This window comes from Adiantum capillus-veneris, chromosome 9, assembly GCF_014529385.1.
Source record: "Adiantum capillus-veneris isolate H3 chromosome 9, ASM1452938v2, whole genome shotgun sequence".
Classification (NCBI taxonomy): domain Eukaryota; kingdom Viridiplantae; phylum Streptophyta; class Polypodiopsida; order Polypodiales; family Pteridaceae; genus Adiantum; species Adiantum capillus-veneris.
In genome coordinates, this window is record NC_140939.1 from 141,420,689 (window position 1) to 141,441,062 (window position 20,374).

General features: G+C 45.0%; 3 protein-coding genes and 1 pseudogene across 3 annotated transcripts; all 4 read right to left on the reverse strand.

The window, feature by feature from the left end:
• Positions 1-6,655: 6,655 nt before the first annotated feature.
• On the reverse strand, positions 6,656-8,188 carry LOC147451278 (uncharacterized). Its single transcript, XM_086520237.1, has 3 exons — positions 7,859-8,188; positions 7,697-7,716; positions 6,656-7,495 (listed from the first exon to the last, which is right to left on the reverse strand). Exons 1-3 carry the CDS (start codon positions 8,180-8,182, stop codon positions 7,225-7,227), a joined length of 615 nt encoding a protein of 204 aa, XP_086376363.1. The 5' UTR covers positions 8,183-8,188; the 3' UTR covers positions 6,656-7,224.
• Positions 8,189-8,507: 319 nt separating this feature from the next.
• On the reverse strand, positions 8,508-9,200 carry LOC147451279 (uncharacterized). Its single transcript, XM_086520234.1, has one exon. It carries the CDS (start codon positions 9,198-9,200, stop codon positions 8,508-8,510), a length of 693 nt encoding a protein of 230 aa, XP_086376360.1.
• Positions 9,201-9,341: 141 nt separating this feature from the next.
• LOC147451280 (uncharacterized) lies at positions 9,342-9,848 on the reverse strand. Its single transcript, XM_086520236.1, has one exon. It carries the CDS (start codon positions 9,846-9,848, stop codon positions 9,345-9,347), a length of 504 nt encoding a protein of 167 aa, XP_086376362.1. The 3' UTR covers positions 9,342-9,344.
• Positions 9,849-10,908: 1,060 nt separating this feature from the next.
• LOC147451281 (uncharacterized) lies at positions 10,909-11,814 on the reverse strand (annotated as a pseudogene).
• Between the last annotated feature and the right edge of the window lie 8,560 nt (positions 11,815-20,374).

A 20,374-nucleotide genomic window follows, 5' to 3' on the forward strand; every position in this document is an offset into this window, starting at 1 on the left:
GAATTGTGAAGCTTGCCCATGGTATTAATAGTTGACCTCTAGCGTCTTTCGACCGTTAAATTAGCGACCCCAGACATGTTTAGTTTTTGACCTTTACAACTGTTTATGCATTTGATTATATTACAATTTAATGTTTATTGCTGACAAATGGTTTAAAATTATGTTACCAATCAATTTGTCTGTCTACAACTGTATATGCTTTTTAACTGTATATGAGAATGCAATTACTATACCAATGTTGTTTGGTTTTGCAGTGACTGAAGAAGGCTAAGGACATTCATCTCAAATTCTCTTCCACCTCGACGAACGAGCTTCAACTCAATAGCTTCCGAGGATGGAATCTACATCAGGAAGGGGGGCATGTTAACCCTCGCGGCTCACGGACACCCTATCGCCTACTAAGGATGCCGTATTATTTATTTGGTAGAGTCAGGTAACGGGCTTGTCGGTCCAATAGGAAAAGGGTAGAGTGATCGCCGATGAGAGGTGCACTCTAACTGGAACATTCAAGGGTTAGTTGGCTAAGCATGGGCGCCCAAGTGTGAATGGGGCGAGCTTATATAAAAGTCAAATAAACCTAAAATTCACTTATTCTTTCATTTGTGTAATAGGAGAGAGCTCTTGCTCCATCTGCATCTCCATCTTCTTCTTCTTCACCTCCTTGTGTGTGTGTGTGTGTGTGTGTGTGTGTGTGTGTGTGGTGTGTGTGTGTGTGTGTGTGTGTGTGTGTGTGTGTGAGAGAGAGAGAGAGAGTGTGATCGAGCATTGCAACGATGGCACGGCGGCGGCGAAGTGGTTGAGCGTGGCACAACGGCGGCTCCTTCTTCTTCGCGACAAGGAATCCTCCACGAAGGCGAGCGTAGAGCGGTGAGTGACACACCCTTGCTCTCTTGAGCTTGCTAGATTAGTCTGGTTGTGTGCTTGGATCCATTTGTGGCTTGCACACAGTGTATCGGCAAGTCCCTTACATTGACACGCGTGACAGACGCGCACAACATTCCACAAGCTTGATACCAATTTGATGAAGGAGCAAGAAGTGATTCCCTTTAACATGTTTCTTTAGCCACCAAAAATAAGGATTTTATTGATAAGAGATGATTATATAGAGCATATGAGAGTTTACAATTCACATTGTTAGGGCAAGAGTAGTACATGATGATAGTAGTATGAGCTTGACTTGATAGAGTGGAAGAGCTTGGCTCATTTGATTGGAAGCACTTGGCTTGATAGAGTTTTTCTTGATAGAGTGGAGAAGTGGTTGGGAGATTGGGGTGAAGTGTGATATAATGGAAGTGTGCTTGGGAGATAAGAGCTTGTCTTTATATGATGCCCAAGTGAGGGAAGAAGGGTCCTATTTATAGGTAAAGTTCCATCATGTTGTTTCACTAGTACAATTTCCATCTTTATGTAATACATCTATAGTTACATTTTCTTTTACATTATATTCCACAACATATGGCCATAACTCATCTGATACATGCACATTATTCCTTAGACCATTATCTCACACATGGTCGATCTTCATTCCATAGGGTTTTGTCTCAACCCTTAGCAATAGCCTAGTTTGTGGCTATTTTCAGGCTATTTCTTCAACTTAATTTTGAATTCCACCTTTCCCAAAGTTGGTTCCCAAAATCATTCTTTTTCTATGAGATGAATCTCACCATCTTTAGAAAACACAAGGTCTTTCAGCAAAGCATCCTCAAAATGATCACAATCTCTCTTTGCATGATCAGTTGTAATGGAAATGGCCTATGAACTTTGAGAATAGCGGAATTAAGAGAATTAGAGTGAGCATTTTCATGAGACTACTTTGATAACATAGAGGGTGAACTTAACTAGAGGTAGCAACATAACCATTATACTTAATTAACTTGGCATGAACAATACTTTTTCAAGAGAGAGCTAGAGATCTTGATAACAGTTGAGGACCGGATTTATGTGGAGCCACTCCCCCCTCCAATAGGATTTTGTATCATAGATTCTCCCATCAAGAGAGACTTCGTACAATACAATTTTTGTGTTTCTTGTGACCTAGGTGATGCAATGAAGATGAAAAGCTTCATGCATCATGAGCATAACATAATCTTTTTAAAAGCATTAACCATCCCCGGCCTCGGTCGCAAGGCCTCAAACACCTTCAAAGGTGGAGAGAGCTAGCGGCGGGGAATGAGGGTAGGGAAGAGGAAGAAGAAGCATTCATAGGAGAAAGAAATAGTTCCTCACTTATCATCACTCTTTTTGCTTAGGATAGCATAATAGCATAGTAATGAAGCTGAAGAAGATGGCAAGCTTAAGCATTGAAGCATGGCTCTTGGACCTTGGTTTGATTTTCATTCCATAGCCAAGAGTGTCGGTGTAGGCTCTCAACTTCTCAACAAGCTTGGAGAAGGAGATAGAGCTCTTGCACTTTGCACTTCACACAATGAGAGAGAGAGAGAGAGAGAGAGAGAGAGAGAGATTCTGTGGGAGGGTATACCCTGCAAGCAAGCCCCCAGCTTCCTTGGTCGACCCCCTTGTAGCTCATGCTAGAAGATGATTGGACCCCTACAAGCCTAGCCAATCACATGCAGGGTGCATTTCAAGCAACCGTGCTAGCCTTGGGACAAGTGTCCCCCTTTTCACTTTGAGATGGAGGACTTGATAAATGCATAATCAATTAAATAAATTAGCTAAATTATCATTGGACCCCTTGAGAGGCCAACCAATAGGCTTTAGACACACCATGAGGCCAACATGAAGAGGAACTTGAAAAGTGTCCTAATTACTTCTTTAGACCATGCTTGACTTGTGTGATGGTGTGTGTGTTCTCTCTCTAGCTCCTACAATAAGGGCTTGCCCCCCCCCCCCCCCCCCCCCCCCGTGTCCCCCTTGAGTAGGGATCATGTTGACTTTTGGAAACACCTTGAGCCCTTCAAGCTTGGGGAAGGTTCTCACTTCAAGCTCACTCTATCAAGCATAGAGAAGGCTCCCACATCAAGCTCAGCCCTAGCACCTCAAGCACAACAAGCACCTTAGTCAGCAAGCATGACAAACACCTCAAGCTTGGACCGGGTTCCCACCTCAAGCACAACCCTAGCTTGCCTCAAGTCAAAGGACTTATAACACTATTCTTTGGTGGTCTTTAATGAAGCTAACCCTAAGGTCTTTAAGCTCCATTATCTAGCCTTGCTCTTTGACAGACCATCTCTCATTTGGACCCCTTCTAACCTTGGCCCCGTGTTGAAATAGATCCATAAGCACATGTCTATATTCTAACCCTTATTCTTGTTTATTCTCCCATATTAAATGATTAGTTTAATATGAGAAAATCATTTGGGTTGGTTAGATATTAGATTTTATAACATTACCTCTCTCTTGACATCATAGTCATCCTCAACTACTATGAGGTAGAAGAGATAAAGCCTTAGTCATTAGTCATCGTTTCTTAGCGGGTAGCGGATCCCTTTTTACCCTACGACATCATTTCAAGATGGATGACTAATCCATTTGGTGCTTGGGAGACGTAGCTGCCACAAGCATGTCTGCTCTCTAGTCCATGTCATTCTCCTAAAGTAGAGTGACAAATTATACTTGGTTCTTGAGAGACGTCGTCATCACAAACATGATTCTAAGCATGCATACTATTTAAATTTGTGCAAAATAAAAAGAGAGTTAGTCTTATAAGACAAAAACATTGGAGAAATATATACATTTGCTTACTCTAATGTAGCATTGTAAGCATTGATAAGGTTCATATTATCCTTAAGTTGTATTCCTTGCATCTATCTCTAGCATCTTCAAAAGAATAATTTTTGAACTTAATAAGATACCGCCGGATAATCTTACCATGTTGTAATACCTTGTCTTCATGCCAAAGGATAGCTTCGGGTTGTAGCACCTCTTAAATTTGGTCTTCAATTTTTGGACGGTCTTCTATAATTGGTTCACTTGGTGGCTTTCCTTTGTAGGACTTAAGTAGGCTAAGCTTTGGAGGTCTTTAATGAAGCTAACCCTAAGGTCTTTAAGCTCCATTAGCTAGCTTTGCTCTTATACGATCTCTCATTTGGACCCCTTTTTACCTTGGCCCCGTGTTGAGATAGATCCATAGGCACATGTCTATATTCTAACCCTTGTTCCCATTTATTCTCCCATATTGAATGATTAGTTTAATATAAGAAAATCATTTGGGTTGGTTAGATATTAGATTTTATGACATTACCTCTCTCTTGACATCATAGTTGTCCATTATGAGGTAGAAGAGATAAAGCCTTAATCATTAGACGATGTTTCTTAGCAGGTAGAGGATCCCTTTTTACCCTACGACATCATTCCAAGATGGATTACTAATCGATTTGGGGCTTGGGAGACTTAGCTTTCGCACGCATGTCTGCTCTTTAGTTCATATCATAGTTCCAACGTAGAGTGACAATTTCTACTTGGTGTTTGAGAGACATCGTCAACACAAACATGATTCTAAGCAAGCATCCTACTTAGAATTTTGCACCATAAAAAGAGATCGAATTAGTCTTATAAGGTAGAACCATTGGTCATTTCAAAGAAACATGTACATTTGCTTACTCAAATGTAGCATTGTAAGCATTGACAAGGTTCATACTATCCTTAAGTTGTATTCCTTGCATCCATCTATTATATTCAAAAGGATAATTTTTGAAGTTAATAAGATATCGACGGATAATATTACCACGTCATAGTACCTTGTCCTCATGCCGAAGGATAGCTTCGGGCTGCAGTACCTCTTCTTGGTCTTCGATTTATGGAGTGTCTTCAATAATTGATTCCTTTGGTCGCTCTCCTTTGTAGGGCTTAAGTAGGCTCACACAAAAAGCATTGTGTGTGAGCCAATGGTTGGGAAACTTGAGTTGATAAGCCATGTCATTGATTGGCTTCAAGATTTTAAAGGGACCATAGTATCTTTTTTTAGCTTAGCATAATACTTTTGATGGCCCGTTGGATTTTTGCCCATCATTTGCCTTAATCGAGCCTTGGGAAACTTGAGTAAGACCAATCATTTTATTTGAATGTTAAGGCCCTTTTGTGCTTGTCAACCACATTTTTTTGATTTTGTTGAGAGATGGATATAACCTCCTTACCCTTTTGAAAATATTATTGTAGGTCACAACTATACTCATCAGTAGCGAAGATCTTCCATGTGAGGTCCCGAACCCCGAGATGATTGGGACGACTTGATAGATGGCCTTTTTTTATTCTCTTTTTCTATTAACGACACCCTACTCCATTTCCACATAGTTCAGATACGAGCAACAGAAGAGAGGAAGTCCTCTATCCATCATTTACGTGGTTATAAGGGTCATACGCCACAAGCCAGGTCGATAAATCTAGTATTCTAATGAAAGTTGTTTTCTAACATAAAGATGAAATCCCATTGACATATTTAGAATCCATAAACAACGTCTTTTTCCCCACGTTTAAGAGGCACGACCACCATCCATAAACCATAAATATAATATAAAAATTAGTCAAAACTAACTAGTAATCTTGTGAAAAGTACCCGACTAATTGGGTCCATAGCTTTCAGGGGCACGTAGATTTGTGACATCTAGACTCTTGGCACAATGAGTCTTTAATTTTATTGAGAGTGGAGAGTTTCTTGACTAATCGAGACCACCCATCCTTGACTGGCAACCTGAGCCAACCCCCACTTTCCACCCCACACTCACACTTTCAGCTTGTTTCCTAATTACTACCACACTATTTTACATATACAAACAATGTTCTTTTCTTAACTCCAGGCACGGATTCTTTCATTCAGCCCTTTAAACATCACCAAAACATTTCCTTCTCAAACATGGTCTAATGAAGATAATCCTATGATTCAACAAAATGAATCTTTCAATTATCCTTAAGAGTATGCCGCTACCCGCGGAGTTTCTATGTCTAACCATAAGAGCCTTTGCAAAGGATTTACTTATTTGCTAACCGCAAAATGCGCATACTTTCCCTGTTGCTAACCGCAAGGGAACATCTTGCTAACTGCAAGGCATCCTGCTAACCGCAAGAAACAAAAAGAGAGCTAATAACCTCAGCTTATCCTCCACTAACCGCGGAATCACCTCACTAACCGCGAGTTCCATCTGAAAACAAGATATTCTTTTAGCAATTGTTTTCTTTATGTGATTTCTCAAACAAGATTAACTACCTTCTAAATCAAACAAAGACAGTTTATCAAATAGTAACCATAAATCAAAAGACTCTTTCTCTACTCTATGAAATCATATCGTTGTTTCTTGTTATATAAGCACGTTGGGATGGGGGAAATGGGAACACACGCAGCACACAAACTCGATGCCTCTCTACAGCCCAGCGGATACCCAACACCCCAAACCACTCCGATAGACTCACTCACACACTATTGTCTGTATGGCTTTACTAGCAAACTCGTAATTTGAACAATTCCTGATTACACCCGCCCCAATCCGATGCACCTTAGCAGCATGAACTCATTAATAGCCCAACACATAGCATATACTTCAAGCCAGATAACATAGTTGCAACCGCTAAGATCCTCTCTAGCTCCCTTTTGCACACACAATACCCACCCTTCTCTCTCTTCCTCTCTGCTCACACACACAATTCGGAGAACTCACCTGAATTGAAACCTAGCCCCAAAAGAAAGATGTCCAGACAAGGTGAATAAGGCAAATAGAGTGTGGAGTTTGAAATTGGAACTATGATAGCTGTCAAAAAAGCATATACAAAACTAAGATGACGCCACCGATCCTTCAAATAACAAGTCACACTTGAGAACGAGAAGTCGACACGATTCTCGATCGGCAAGAATTGCCGTTAATGATGTTGATTTCTTTCCTCTTATAGAGACGCCTTCAATTCTCCTCTTTGCTACTCTTGATTCCCTTCTCGATGCTCTCCAGCGTCCACCTCACAACTTAAGTACTCTCGGACAACCTTCTACTGCCATCGCTTTGTGTAAAGCACCCAATGGAGCTCCTACCCCAACATCTGCAGCTCACGGTATCCTTTACTTGCATGCAGCGTTGCCCTGATTTCCTTCCTCCCTGGCGAGCTCCTCAACAGTGCCGTCTCCTCAGCAAGGTGGCCTCACTCTCGGGCCTCACTCCCAGCCGCCCCTGGTACTCCTTCTCTGGCCCTAACCTGTAGCACTTATGGTCACACTTTTGATGGCGTTGCTCTCAGCCTCTCAATTCTGTCGTATGGCCCTGCCCCTTGGCGACCTCTCACCAATCAATCCCCCTCCTTCTCTCCTGCATAGCGAGCTGCCCCCTCACCACAGATGGCGGCTTCCTCAACATGCCCGTGGCGGCCCTTCAGCACCTCTTCTCTTCCTCCTCCTGTATAGCGTTGGCGTACAGCCCCTCTATTGCAGCCCATCCTTGCGTCTACTGATGTCACCCCTTCAGGCCTCACACTTTGATCGGTGGCCCTTCTCAGGCCCTCTCCCGTCCTCGCTCTGGCGCTTTGGCAGTCCCTCAACACCTCTAGCCGTGCGTCCTGTCTGCAGGTTGCTGGCTTTCAGGCCCTCTTCCGTCCTTTCATGCAAACTAGCCCCAAGTGACGGTCCTCCTCCTGCATGTGCCATCCTTCCTCGGTTTTTCTTTTTTTGGAACTCTCTGTGAAGTTCTTCTCTAAAAATAGCCAGCATGGCCTCCTTTCCCACTTTAGTATGCTCAGCACGGCTATCGCGAGTTCCGCCTACTCTGATGTCCAAGATTCACTCTGTTAATCCCAACCCGATCATCAAAAAAAAAATTCAAAATAGTGTCTGCGGTGGATCATTGTTTCGAGCTCGAATTGACATCCGAATAGTAACCGACCATGAAGCCACACTCGAATACAAAACAAAATTGACTCCGCTCACCTTGATGTCCGATCCGGCATACACATCATAGCGCCGTCTGCCTTCTAAGTCTTGAGAACCACAAATGATCTGTACAATGTCGCATTTGGCATACACATATGGATAGTCGGGTGTCTTGCAGATACCTCGCTCGGAATCCCATATCATAAACTTTATGGAAGTTGGATCTAGCGTCCCTTGCTTCATTTCCAAGCTTTTGACATCAACCTTTGCTCTTGCCACCCGTGATTGGATATTACACAGACATCTATCCACTAGCAAGCTCCCCATCTCAGTGTACCTGGCCTCTAGCACCATCAAGCACTTGTCCAATGTACCTGCCATTTACCTGCAAACCGCCATGCATGGACTTCTTGCATCTCCATGGGTTGACACAGTGGAGCTGCACCAGCATTGCCCAACCCCTCGTTGAGCATTCATGCTGAACCGTAGTGTTATTTAGATAGGATATGAGTGCATAAGAAGAGAAATAATAGATACTATGTACAAGAAGCATTAGATAGATAAAGAGAGATATTCATATGCTATAGAGCCCGCCTGGGTCAAATGGAAAGCCATAGGCTCTCCCAATTGTAAAGAAGCTTCCGCCAGGATAAAAAATATATCTTTGATCATCATCATCCGTCTGTAAAACATAGGCAAGTATTTTCTACTTTGCACCTGTATCTTTGTCAGCCAACCAGTCGTGTAGGCCTTCATAGCACCACTGTTCAAAAGGTTGTATACATGAACCATCTTCACGCCCAAAACAAACATGCACACCCAACATATCTTCTGCATCCTGTGTCTCCCAGCCATTGTCTAGAGAGATCTCCATAGCATCATTGTCTTTAAGCAAGGCAACCTCATCTGTAGGCTCTTCAAGCAGTACTGGAGCAGACACACAACCTCGCATATCCTGTATCCTTGCCATAGCTTTAGCAACCAAAATCTGCGACTCGTCATCTACATCGATCACTGGATCATTGAACCCCCAGTCTACTTCATCGATGCACTCTTCTTCAGTTAACATGGCCTTACTATCACAAGGCAAGAGAGAGGGTTTCCCAACCCCCTGGTCTTTGAAAACTGGCTCTTCACCTGCTACCTGCTGTTCTTTGACCAAATTATCGACATACATAACATCATACGTCTCATACCTTGAGAAAGCAGACTCCGTTTCCCATGTGTTGTCCGCATCCAAGGCACTGCTATAGCTCGAACACAGCTCGGCTTTCTCCACAAAACTCACCGAATTTGGCACTTCAGCTATCTTCTCCACTGCTTGCTTTTCTGAAGTCACTTGGTCAAGCACATCAGATGTTACTTGGTAGACTCCCCTCTGCAGTTGTTGAGGCCTCATGGACCCACATGGTATCGTCTCTACTCTGTCATCATCACACCTATCCGCTGCTACCACATGTGCATCAACAAAAGGCCGGATTACCTGAAGCTCTTTCCTAGCACTTGGCCTTGGCACCAATGGACTCGCCAGAATCTGCTTTGCCTATTGCTTCTTCAAAATCTTCCTCGTCCTGCTCTGCGCATAGGCTACTGCCTCCTTGTATGTGCACGACCCATCCAACTCAACTTTATCCCGCACTTTGACATGCAAGCAGTCCATAAACTTGGTTAACTTCAAAAAATTGGCATTCTCTACAGCAGTTACCTTAACCAACTTGCTCCATATGGCCTCGAACTCCCACACGAATGCTCGGAAATCACCGTCAAGGCTTTGCTTTAAGTTGTCCATCATCTGCTTCACTTCACTCCAATGTGGGTTGGCCACATATCGGCTTCGGAATGCCACTTCCAATGTGCCCAAATCCAGCTTCTCTTCAACCTGCAAGCTCTCGTACCATACCTTTGCTTTGCCACGAACCAAGAGCGGGAAAGCTTGGGCCACTCCCTCTTCTCTTGACAATCCGCTCTCCAGCAAAAAAAGACCATAGTCCTGTAGCCACACTTCTGCATCTTCAGCACATGTAAAAGTCAGAAAATCCGACCACATCTGGCTTTGCAGGACTTGTTGTTTGAAGCTGGAAACACCACAACACCGTCTTCGACTTCACCAAGAAACTATCAGTAGCTCCTCAATGGGGCACCACTGATGGGATGGGGGAAATGTGAACACACGCAGCACACAAACTCGATGCCTCTCTATAGCCCAGCGGATACCCAACACCCCAAACCACTCGGATAGACTCACTCACACACTATTGTCTGTATGGCTTTACTAGCAAACTCGTAATTTGAACAATTTCTGATTACACCCGCCCCAATCCGATGCACCTTAGCAGCATGAACTCATTAATAGCCCAACACATAGCATATACTTCAAGCCAGATAACATAGTTGCAACCGCTAAGGTCCTCTCTAGCTTCCTTTTGCACACACAATACCCACCCTTCTCTCTCTTCCTCTCTGCTCACACACACAATTCGGAGAACTCACCCGAATTGAAACCTAGCCCCAAAAGAAAGATGTCCAGACAAGGTGAATAAGGCAAATAGAGTGTGGAGTTTGAAATTGGAACTATGATAGCTGTCAAAAAAGCATATACAAAACTAAGATGACGCCACCGATCCTTCAAATAACAAGGCACACTTGAGAACGAGAAGCCGACACGATTCTCGATCGGCAAGAATCGCCGTTAATGATGTTGATTTCTTTCCTCTTACAGCGACGCCTTCAATTCTCCTCTTTGCTGCTCTTGATTCCCTTCTCGATGCTCTCCGGCGGCCACCTCACAACTTAAGTACTCTCGCTCGGCCAACCTTCTACTGCCACCCTTGTGTGTAAAGCTCCCAATGGAGCTCCTACCCCAACATCTGCAGCTCACGGTATCCTTTACTTGCATGCAGCGTTGCCCTGCTTTCCTTCCTCCCTGGCGAGCTCCTCAACAGTGCCTTCTCCTCAGCAAGGTGGCCTCACTCTTGGCAGCCCATGGCCGCCCCTGGTACTCCTTCTCCGGCCCTGACCTGCAGCACTTATGGCCTCACTTTTGATGGCGCTGCTCTCAGCCTCTCAATTCTGTCGTATGGCCCTGCCCCTTGGCGACCTCTCACCAATCAATCCCCCTCCTTCTCTCCTGCATAGCGAGCTGCCCCCTCACCACATATGGCGGCTTCCTCAACATGCCCGTGGCGGCCCTTCAGCACCTCTTCTCTTCCTCCTCCTGTATAGCGCTGGCCTACAGACCCTCTATTGCAGCCCATCCTTGCCTCCAATGATGTCACCCCTTCAGGCCTCACACTTTGATCGGCGGCCCTTCTCAGGCCCTCTCCCGTCCTGGCTCTGACGCATTGGCAGCCCCTCAACACCTCTGGCCGCGCGTCCTATCTGTAGGTGGCCGGCTTTCAGGCCCTCTCCCGTCCTTTCATCCAAACTAGCCCCAAGTGGCGGTCCTCCTCCTGCATGCGTCATCCTTCCTCGGTTTTTCTTTTTTTGGAACTCTCTGTTAAGTTCTTCTCTAAAAATAGCCAGCATGGCCTCCTTTCCCACGTGAGTATGCTCGGCACAGCTATCGCGAGTTCCGCCTACTCTGATGTCCGAGCTTCACTCTGTTAATGCCAACCTGATCATCAAAAAAATTGTTCAAAATAGTGTCTACCACGGTGGATCATCGTTTTGAGCTCGAATTGACATCCGAATAGTAACCGACCATGAAGCCACACTCGAATACAAAAAAAATTCGACTCCGCTCACCTTGATGTCCGATCCGACATACACATCATAGCACCATCTGCCTTCTAAGTCTTGAGAACCACAAATGATCTGTACAATGTCGCATTTGGCATACACATCTGGATAGTCGGGTGTCTTGCAGATACCTCGCTCGGATCCCATATCATAAACTTTATGGCAGTTGGATCCATCGTCCCTTGCGTCATTTCTAAGCTTGTGATATCAGCCTTTGCTCCTGCCACCCGTGATTGGATAAAACACTGACATCTATCCACTAGCAAGCGCCCCATCTCAGTGTACCTGGCCCCTAGCACCATCAAGCACTTGCCCAATGTACCTGCCATTTACCTGCAAAACGCCATGCATGGACTTCTTGCATCTCCATGGGTCGACACAGTCGAGCTGCACCATCATTGCCCAACCCCTCGTTGAACAGTCGTGCTCAACCGTAGTATTATTTAGATAGGATATCATTGCATAAGAAGAAAAATGATAGATACTATGTACAAGAAGCATTAGATAGATAAAGAGAGATATTCATATGCTATAGAGTCCGCCTGGGTTAAATGGAAAGCCATAGGCTCTCCCAATTGTAAAGAAGCTTCCTCCAGGATAAAAAATATAGCTTTGATCATCATCATCCATCTGTAAAACATAGGCAAGTATTCTCTGCTTTGCACCTGTAACTTTGTCAGCCAACCAGTCGTGTAGGCTCTTCATTCCTGGATTCAAAAGCTGCCCTTTGCATCTCCTTCATTTGCTTCCCCAATTAGTCCCTCATGGAGCCTTCCTTGGCCTATAGACCACATCAGGCATACATTTCGGTTGCTGCTTGTCAGCCCATGATCTTCCTAGCTGCTCCATCCTTTTACCAAGCTTCTACTAGCCTACACATATCTTTCCATGCCTCCTTCTAGAGTCAGCACACTTTGGCTGTACCATCATTTTCCACCCCCTAGTTGAGCATTTATGCTCAAACATATAAGAGCTTTCTTCCACTTTTAACTGCAAAACCTGGAAAACACTATGAGAAGACCAAATCCATATGTACATAGTTTGATTCTGCCTATTGTCCAACCTTCAAGTGGGTTGCTCCACCCCCTGCATCATATAGCTTCCACCTGGATTAAACACTTGCCTTTGATACCTTCCACCCATTTGTAACTGCTCAACATAGTGCCGTACCGCAACACTTATACCATCATGTGTGTAGGCTGGCCCTAGCCTACATGACACCAAGATCCAACATATGTCTGACCCTCCCTCCCGACCAAATAAAGTGGAGGATCTCACCATAGAACCCTACACTTTAATGGAAGCAAAGCCACTGCTTGGGAGTCTCCTTTCTCCACCATTGGACAAGTCTGTTGCATCGAAATCTCCTTTGTCTTTGGCATCACAAGGTTCTCTTTGGCCACCCACTCAATTCCAGCATCCTCGAGCCCTTCCTCGTCAACCGGCCCTACAAGTTCGATCAGCACCTCTTGCTCTTCAGCTTCAATTTTTTGTTCTTCAATCACCTTTTTGCCGCTGCATCATGCTCCACCAAGGAAAATAAAAATTCGTTCTCTATTGCACCAGCGTTGTCTTCCTCCACATGCACAGTTGCTCTATCTCTTCTGGCAAAATGTTGCACCTGTTGCACCACCATGGCACCTTCCACCGCTACTTTTATCAGCACAACCATTAGCATGGGGGCCACACACTATCTTTACCTGCATTCCTGTAGGTTTAAACCGCTCCATTTGGTCTTCATCAAGCATCTCGGTTTGTTCTGTTCCCTGCTCTTCTTGCACATGGGCTACTACCATATCATCAAACACATAAGAGGGCAACTTTACCTTTACTAGCTTAGGCTCATGAGACTCCGGCTCCCCGTCACCATAGGATGTGGACTCATCCACACTACTCTCCTCACTTGTCTCCTAGCTACTCGAGCTTGTATCTTCATCATCCTCGGCATTATATATCGTTTCCGTATCAGCATCTGCATCCACTTGTTGCTCCACAAAAGCTTGACCATCATCCTGACTTCGCTCACTTTCTTCATCAGCTCCTAAACCCTCAGTATCTGCACCATCGCATTCTGCTATTTTTTCATGCAAACTTTCCACAAGAACAGGCTTTACCTCTTCAACCCGCACCGGAACCTCCACATCTGCTACCATTTTCATGTCTTTGTTCACCTCAACATGAATCTTCTCCTCATTGAAAAACTCGTGCTTGGCATTCTGAGCACTTGTAACCGCCCTTGGTTGAACCAAAGAACACTTTTCTACTTCCGCAATAGGCATATAATCTGTTGGCTTTAGCATGCCTAACCCCAGCTTCTGCTTTATCTTTGCCAGATAGACCGCACACACTTTGTCTTCGTATGTATCAGCACCGTCTTCCACCTTTTCTCTAATCCTCGGATGCAAGCATTCCAACAGCTTTGACAACTTCAAATACTGGTTTTTTTTTACCCCAGTAGTAGCAACCTCTAATTGTTTCCAACAAGCTTTAAACTGCTCAATGAAAATAGATAAATCTTTACTTACATCATGGTGTACCGCCTTCAGTCTTGTACCAGCCTCTTCCGGTGTAATCACCTCTTGAAACCGCTCCAAAAATTGACTTTGCAATCTTTGCCAACATTCTCAATCACTGCTTTGTAAACCATCGAACCACACCTTGCGAACCACACCTTGGCTTGTCCTCGCATCAACAATGGCACCGTCTGCAACCTTTTTGCATCCGTCAATATACGCATCGATAGCAGCCATAGCTCGAAATCTGCTAACCAATCCTTTGGATCTTCAATGCCCGTAAATATGGGACCAAAACCTGGCTCCGACATCTTTGTCAGCTTCAAACTCGACCATCAAACATCTCGACCACCAACCAACGGCTTTGTCGGCTTAAAAACATCACTTTCAACCGCAAATTGGAGCATCAGACAACTCCTCAATGGGGGCACCAGAAGATGGAGAGGGGGAATAGGGAACACACCCAGCACACAAAATTTTTTCCTCTCTATAGCCCAGGGATTCCACAACACCCCTAACCTCTCTAATAACACCTTCGAATTGGCTAATTTGCACTAACAAGTCCACTTTAGCACACCGAACCACCACCTCGCACCTTGCAAGAAACACCCTTCAGCACAAACACACCCACACTGCTCTACTCCCCCTTTCCGGCTCACAAGACACCCCAATTCTACCCTCTTAGTGACACCCATCAAGTTGCAGGCAAACCCTCTGCAAACACCAGCAAGTACACAAAGAGCAGGAGAAAAGGAGGGGGATGGGGAGAAGCAACACAAGAAGTAGGGGCAAATATTTGGTATTATTGCATAGGGGGTAGTACAATCAAGTATGTAGCTCCAATGGCAAGCTTGCAATACACAGGCTTGGAAACCTCCAATGACTCTCTCTGGCAAAAAAGCCCTCTTGGTCCAATGATCGCAAAAAATGAACGTCTACCTCCTTTTATAATGCTTGGCTAAGGCTAGAAAGGAAAAAAACAAGGAGCTAGCTAGCTCGTACAACCAACTGAAGCTTCTTTTAGAATTTGTTTTGAATTGCCACCACTTGGCACACTTGGTATTTTGGTATCTGCATGGCACACATATCTTTGCTCTTTGTCTGCTCCATTTTGCCACCCGGCTTGACCGTTGCCTGTTGACCCGTTGCCTGCTTTCTCCTTCCAATTGCCTTTTTGGGCATTTGAACTCCCCTTCCTTTCTCCTGCTTATTGCCCATGGGCGGGATAGGCCTCTTGGCCATTTCCTTGAAGCGTTTGAACTCACTCTCTTTATGCACCGCGTGACCCCTTTCTGTGTAACTTTGATTTGTACCCTTACTAGCTTTGGGCTCTCTCCTTCCATTCCATGCACTATTGCGCGACACCCCTCCCATGAAATAGCGACATTGCTATTGGGCCCGGGGGGAGGCACACACTTTTTCTTCAAAAAGAGAGGCCAGCGCGCGGGAAACTGCCCTAGTCAAGCCACGTCATCACTGTGACAATGCCCGCAGGCACCACAACACACACTACCAATGGCAGCCAAAGCCCGCCAAAACCGGTGCACGGATCCCCTCACGCCATCTCCATAGCCCACGGGGTGGGAGAGCTCTCCCTCCTCCCTTGTACACATGAATGGTGGCCATGTAATCAATCTTCACATATGGGCTCAATGCCCCGCCACGTGGCGCCCTCTCGAGCATTCACCCCTAGTCTTCAAAAATTTCAACTTTAACCCCTTTTTTTAAACCCTTTTTTCTCGGTCTATCTTTTGCAGCCTGGTGATCCGACTCCCAATCCGCGGAGCCCGCGGCTGCAAATTCATCATGTCTACTTGGACAACCCTAGCTCAAGCTGCTCCTCACAATTTCTTGAACTCTCAAACCGAGGCCAAAAAAACCGATCAAATCATCTTGAATCAACTTCGAACAAAGGCACCCAATCTTTCGGCTTGAGTATCTTTCCGCTCCGGACTCCGTTTGACATGCAGTCACTTCATGTTAGCATCATATGCTGCATACTATGCATTAAACACTTGGCAAGCTCATGAAAATACGAGATGGTGCATTTCCGAATGCGGGCAAGTTGGCTCAGAACTGGCCCTAGGAAAAACTTCAATTGACTGTATCTTGCTCACGTGACCTCCGATGTGCAATCCGAGAAGACAGGTATGCTCCATAACTCAAGCACTACACATGTATCCACTGACACCGGCCTAGGCCACTTGTCCCTAGTTGCCCTGTCCGACAAACTTCTTCAACACACTAAACCTTCAACCTTCAATAACTTGGGCTCCGTAGCTCGGTTTGATGAGCCGTTTGGACCTGCTCCTTCAGCACTTCAAGCTCTTCATTCCTGGATCCAAAAGCTACACTTTGCATCTCCTTCATTTTCTTCCCCAATTAGTCCCTCATGGAGCCTTCCTTGGCCTATAGACCACATCAGGCATACATTTCTAATGATGCTTGTCAACCCATGACCTTCCTACTTTTACCAAGCTTCTACTAGCCTGCACATATCTTTCCATGCCTCCTTCTAGAGTCGGCACACTTTGGTTGTACCATCATTTCACACCCCCTAGTTGAGCATTTATGCAAAACCTGGCAAACACTATGAGAAAACCAAATCCATATGTACACAGTTTTATTCTGCCTATTGTCCAGCCTTCAAGTGGGTTGCCCCACCCCCTGCATCATATAGCTTCCACCTGGATCAAACACTTGCCTTTGATACCTTCCACCCATTTGTAACTGCTCAACATAGTGCCGTACCGCAGCACCTATACCATCATGTGTGTAGGCTGGCCCTAGCCTACATGACACGAAGCTTCAACATATGTCTGACCCTCCCTCCCAACCAAATAAAGTGAAGGATGTCACCATAGAACCCTGCACCTTTAATGGAAGCAAAGCCACTTCTTGGGAGTCTCCTCTCTCCACCATTGGACAAGACTGTTGCATCGGAATCTCCTTTGTCTTTGGCATCACAATGTTCTCTTTGACTCCGTTTGACGTGTAGTCACTTCCTGTTAGCATCATACATTGCATACTATGCATTAAACACCTGGAGAGCTCATGAAAACACCAGATGGTGCTTCCCAATGCGGGCAAGTGGGCTCAGAACTGGCCCTCGGAAAAACTTCAATTGACTATATCTTGCTAACCAGAGCTCCAATGTGCAATCGGAGAAGATAAGAATGCTCCATAACTCAAGCACTACACATGTATCCACTGACACGGTCCTGGGCCACCTGTCCCTAGTTGCCCTGTCACCGACAAAAATCTTCAACTCGCTGAACCTTCAACCTTCAATAACTTGGGCTCAGTAGCTCGGTTTGATGAGCCGTTTGGACCTGCTCCTTCAGCACTTCAAGCTCTTCATTCCTGGATCCAAAAGCTGCCCTTTGCATCTCCTTCATTTTCTTCCCCAATTAGTTCCTCATGGAGCCTTCCTTGGCCTTTAGAACACATCAGGCATACATTTCCGTTGCTGCTTGTCAGCCCGTGATCTTCCTAGCTGCTCCATCCTTTTACCAAGCTTCAGCTAGCCTGCACATATCTTTCCATGCCTTCTTCTAGAGTCGGAACACTTTGGTTGTACCATCATTTTCCACCCCCTAGTTGAGCATTTATGCTCAACCACATAAGAGCTTTATTCCACTTTTAACTGCAAAACCTGGCAAACACTATGAGAAAACCAAATCCATATGTACACAATTTTATTCTGCCTATTGTCTAGCCTTCAAGTGGGTTGCCCCACCCCCTGCATCATATAGCTTCCACCTGGATCAAACACATGCCTTTGATACCTTCCACCCATTTGTAACTGCTCAACATAGTGCCGTACCGCAGCACCTATACCATCATGTGTGTAGGCTGGCCCTAGCCTACATGACACCAAGCTTCAACATATGTTTGACCCTCCCACCCAACCAAATAAAGTGGATGATCTCACCATAGAACCTTGCACCTTTAATGGAAGCAAAGCCACTACTTGGGAGTCTCCTTTCTCCACCATTGGACAAGTCTATTGCATCGGAATCTCCTTTGTCTTTGGTATCACAATGTTCTCTTTGACTCCGTTTGACGTGCAGTCACTTCCTGTTAGCATCATACATTGCATACTATGCATTAAACACCTGGAGAGATCATGAAAACACCAAATGGTGCATTTCCCAATGCGGGCAAGTGGGCTCAGAACTAGCCCCCGGAAAAACTTCAATTGACTATATCTTGCTAACCAGAGCTCCGATGTGCAATCCGAGAAGACAAGAATGCTCCATAACTCAAGCACCACACATGTTTCCACTGACACCGGCATGGGCAACCTGTCCCTAGTTGCCCTGTCCGACAAAAATCTATAACACACTGAACCTTCAACCTTGAATAACTTGGGCTTCGTAGCATAGTTTGATGATCCATTTTGACCTGCTCCTTCAGCACTTCAAGCTCTTCATTCCTAGATCCAAAAGTTGCCCTTTGCATCTCCTTCATTTGCTTCCCCAATTAGTCCATCATGGAGCCTTCCTTGGCCTTTAGACCATATCAGGCATACATTTCTGCTGCTTCTGCTGCTTGTCATCCCATGATCTTCCTAGCTGCTCCAGCCTTTTACCAAGCTTCTGCTAGCCTACACATATCTATACATGCCTCCTTCTAGAGTCGACACACTTTGGTTGTACCAATGGCTTTGATTTCTTCCACAGCCAATACCTCCGCTTGAGAAATGTTTGGAGTAGTTGATGCCTTCCTTTGCACCTTTCTTGGAGGTGGAGCAACATGAGCGTCCTTCGAGCTTCGAGTTACTCACTTTGAGGCCATCATATCGCGAAAGCGAAAGGAGAAAGTGAGAAAGAGAACTCAATAATTTGAGGGGTAGCACGATGATGGTAGAGAAAGAAGTTGGAGATGGAGATGGCTTGAGGGTAAGAGCTTGAGAGAGAGAGGTTGAGGGAGAGAAGGTAACTCCGATGTCAAAGCAAGAGACATTCCGCTTTTGAGACTGTGTGTCTTCAAAGTGAAGGGAGAGGGGTCTTTATATAGGCTCTCAAGGCCTGCTAAGAATAGAGGGAAGCAAGGAGAGATAAGTTCGCGCACGTTCGCGACTGTTTTTTTTTTTTCTGTGGACATGGATTCTGATGCGCAATTTCGAACCTCTTAGAAGAAGCTTTTTCAAAAGATAACAAATAACTCAAGCGTGCGAAATGACTCCATAGGATTTAGCAAAAAACATGATGGGTGTCAACAAAAGCTGGCAATAGAAGGGGGAGGAGGAGTACCACCAAACGCGTTTCGCTCTTAAGAGCTCATCAGTGGTGGTGTTGCTGGCAAAGTATGTTTGTAAGGGAGGAGGGGAAGGTAGGGGTTTATAAAGGGTTCTTGGTTGGGATTTTGTTGATAGCTAACAATATTTTTGAAAAGAGTGGAATTAAAGACTGGGTACCAGGGTACATGGAGAGGAGTGACATTTAAAACTGGGTACTATGGTACATGGAGAGGAGTGGAATTTAAGACGCGGTACAGGGAGAGGAGTTAAGGTGATTTTAGGTGTAGGTCAAAATCCAAGGTACCAGGGTACAAAGTTTTAAGACAGGAATTTTATGGAATTAAGAGGGTGGGATAAATGAGAGAGAGGGGCTACTTTAGGTGAGAAGGACAGTATGCCAAAATTAAAGTGGTTAGACCTTTATGAAGGTGACATAAAAAGAGTTTAAAAGGTAAGACTAGGGGAGGGGTTCAAATGTCTCCAAAATTTTGAGACACGTAGATAGAGAGAGAGAGAGAGAGAGAGAGAGAGAGAGAGAGAGAGAGAGAGAGAGAGGGGGGGGCTAAAAATGAAGGGAAAATATGTAAGGAAAAATGGAGAATTTTTAGGAAACCAATAGAGTGGGTGGAGGTGGTGTGGAAGGCATAAGGAGTGGGGTAAAAAAGTTTGTATCAAGGGGGGTGTACTCTATGTACCAAAAGGCTATGAATATTGGGTCCGGAGGTCCAGCAAATGGTAGGTCTAGGGAGGTGGGAAAGATTGGCATTGAGTTGGCAGGCTTTAGAAATGGGATTGCTAATACATTGGGAGGGAATCATTTTTCTAGTGGTGGGTGTGAAGGGAATTTTGAGCACAGTGGATGGATTTTTTGTTATTTTGTGCGATGGTAAGAGGAGTGAAGTGCGATTGAGATAAGAGGCTTTGCAAAAAACTTTTAGAAGAAAGTTGGTTGGGTAGCCCTTAGCCCGAAGGCGTAGGTAGAAAAGGTTGCGGAGGTGGAGGTATCCCTTCATGGTTGATTCCCGAATAATATACCTTTTGAGCTCTGAGATGATGAAGGCAACCTTTTGATGGGTA

Excerpts from the sequence above, each read along its gene's own strand:
- LOC147451278 (XM_086520237.1), bottom strand. The coding sequence starts at position 8,182 with ATGGCAGGTACATTGGACAAGTGCTTGATGGTGCTAGAGGCCAGGTAC. Across the intron at positions 7,717-7,858 it reads ATGCCGGATCGGACATCAAG|AGTGAATCTTGGACATCAGA; the intron begins GTGAGCGGAGTC and ends TGGGATTAACAG. Across the intron at positions 7,496-7,696 it reads AGTGAATCTTGGACATCAGA|ACAGGACGCACGGCTAGAGG; the intron begins GTAGGCGGAACT and ends AGCAACCTGCAG.
- LOC147451279 (XM_086520234.1), bottom strand. The coding sequence starts at position 9,200 with ATGAGGCCTCAACAACTGCAGAGGGGAGTCTACCAAGTAACATCTGAT.
- LOC147451280 (XM_086520236.1), bottom strand. The coding sequence starts at position 9,848 with ATGTGGTCGGATTTTCTGACTTTTACATGTGCTGAAGATGCAGAAGTG.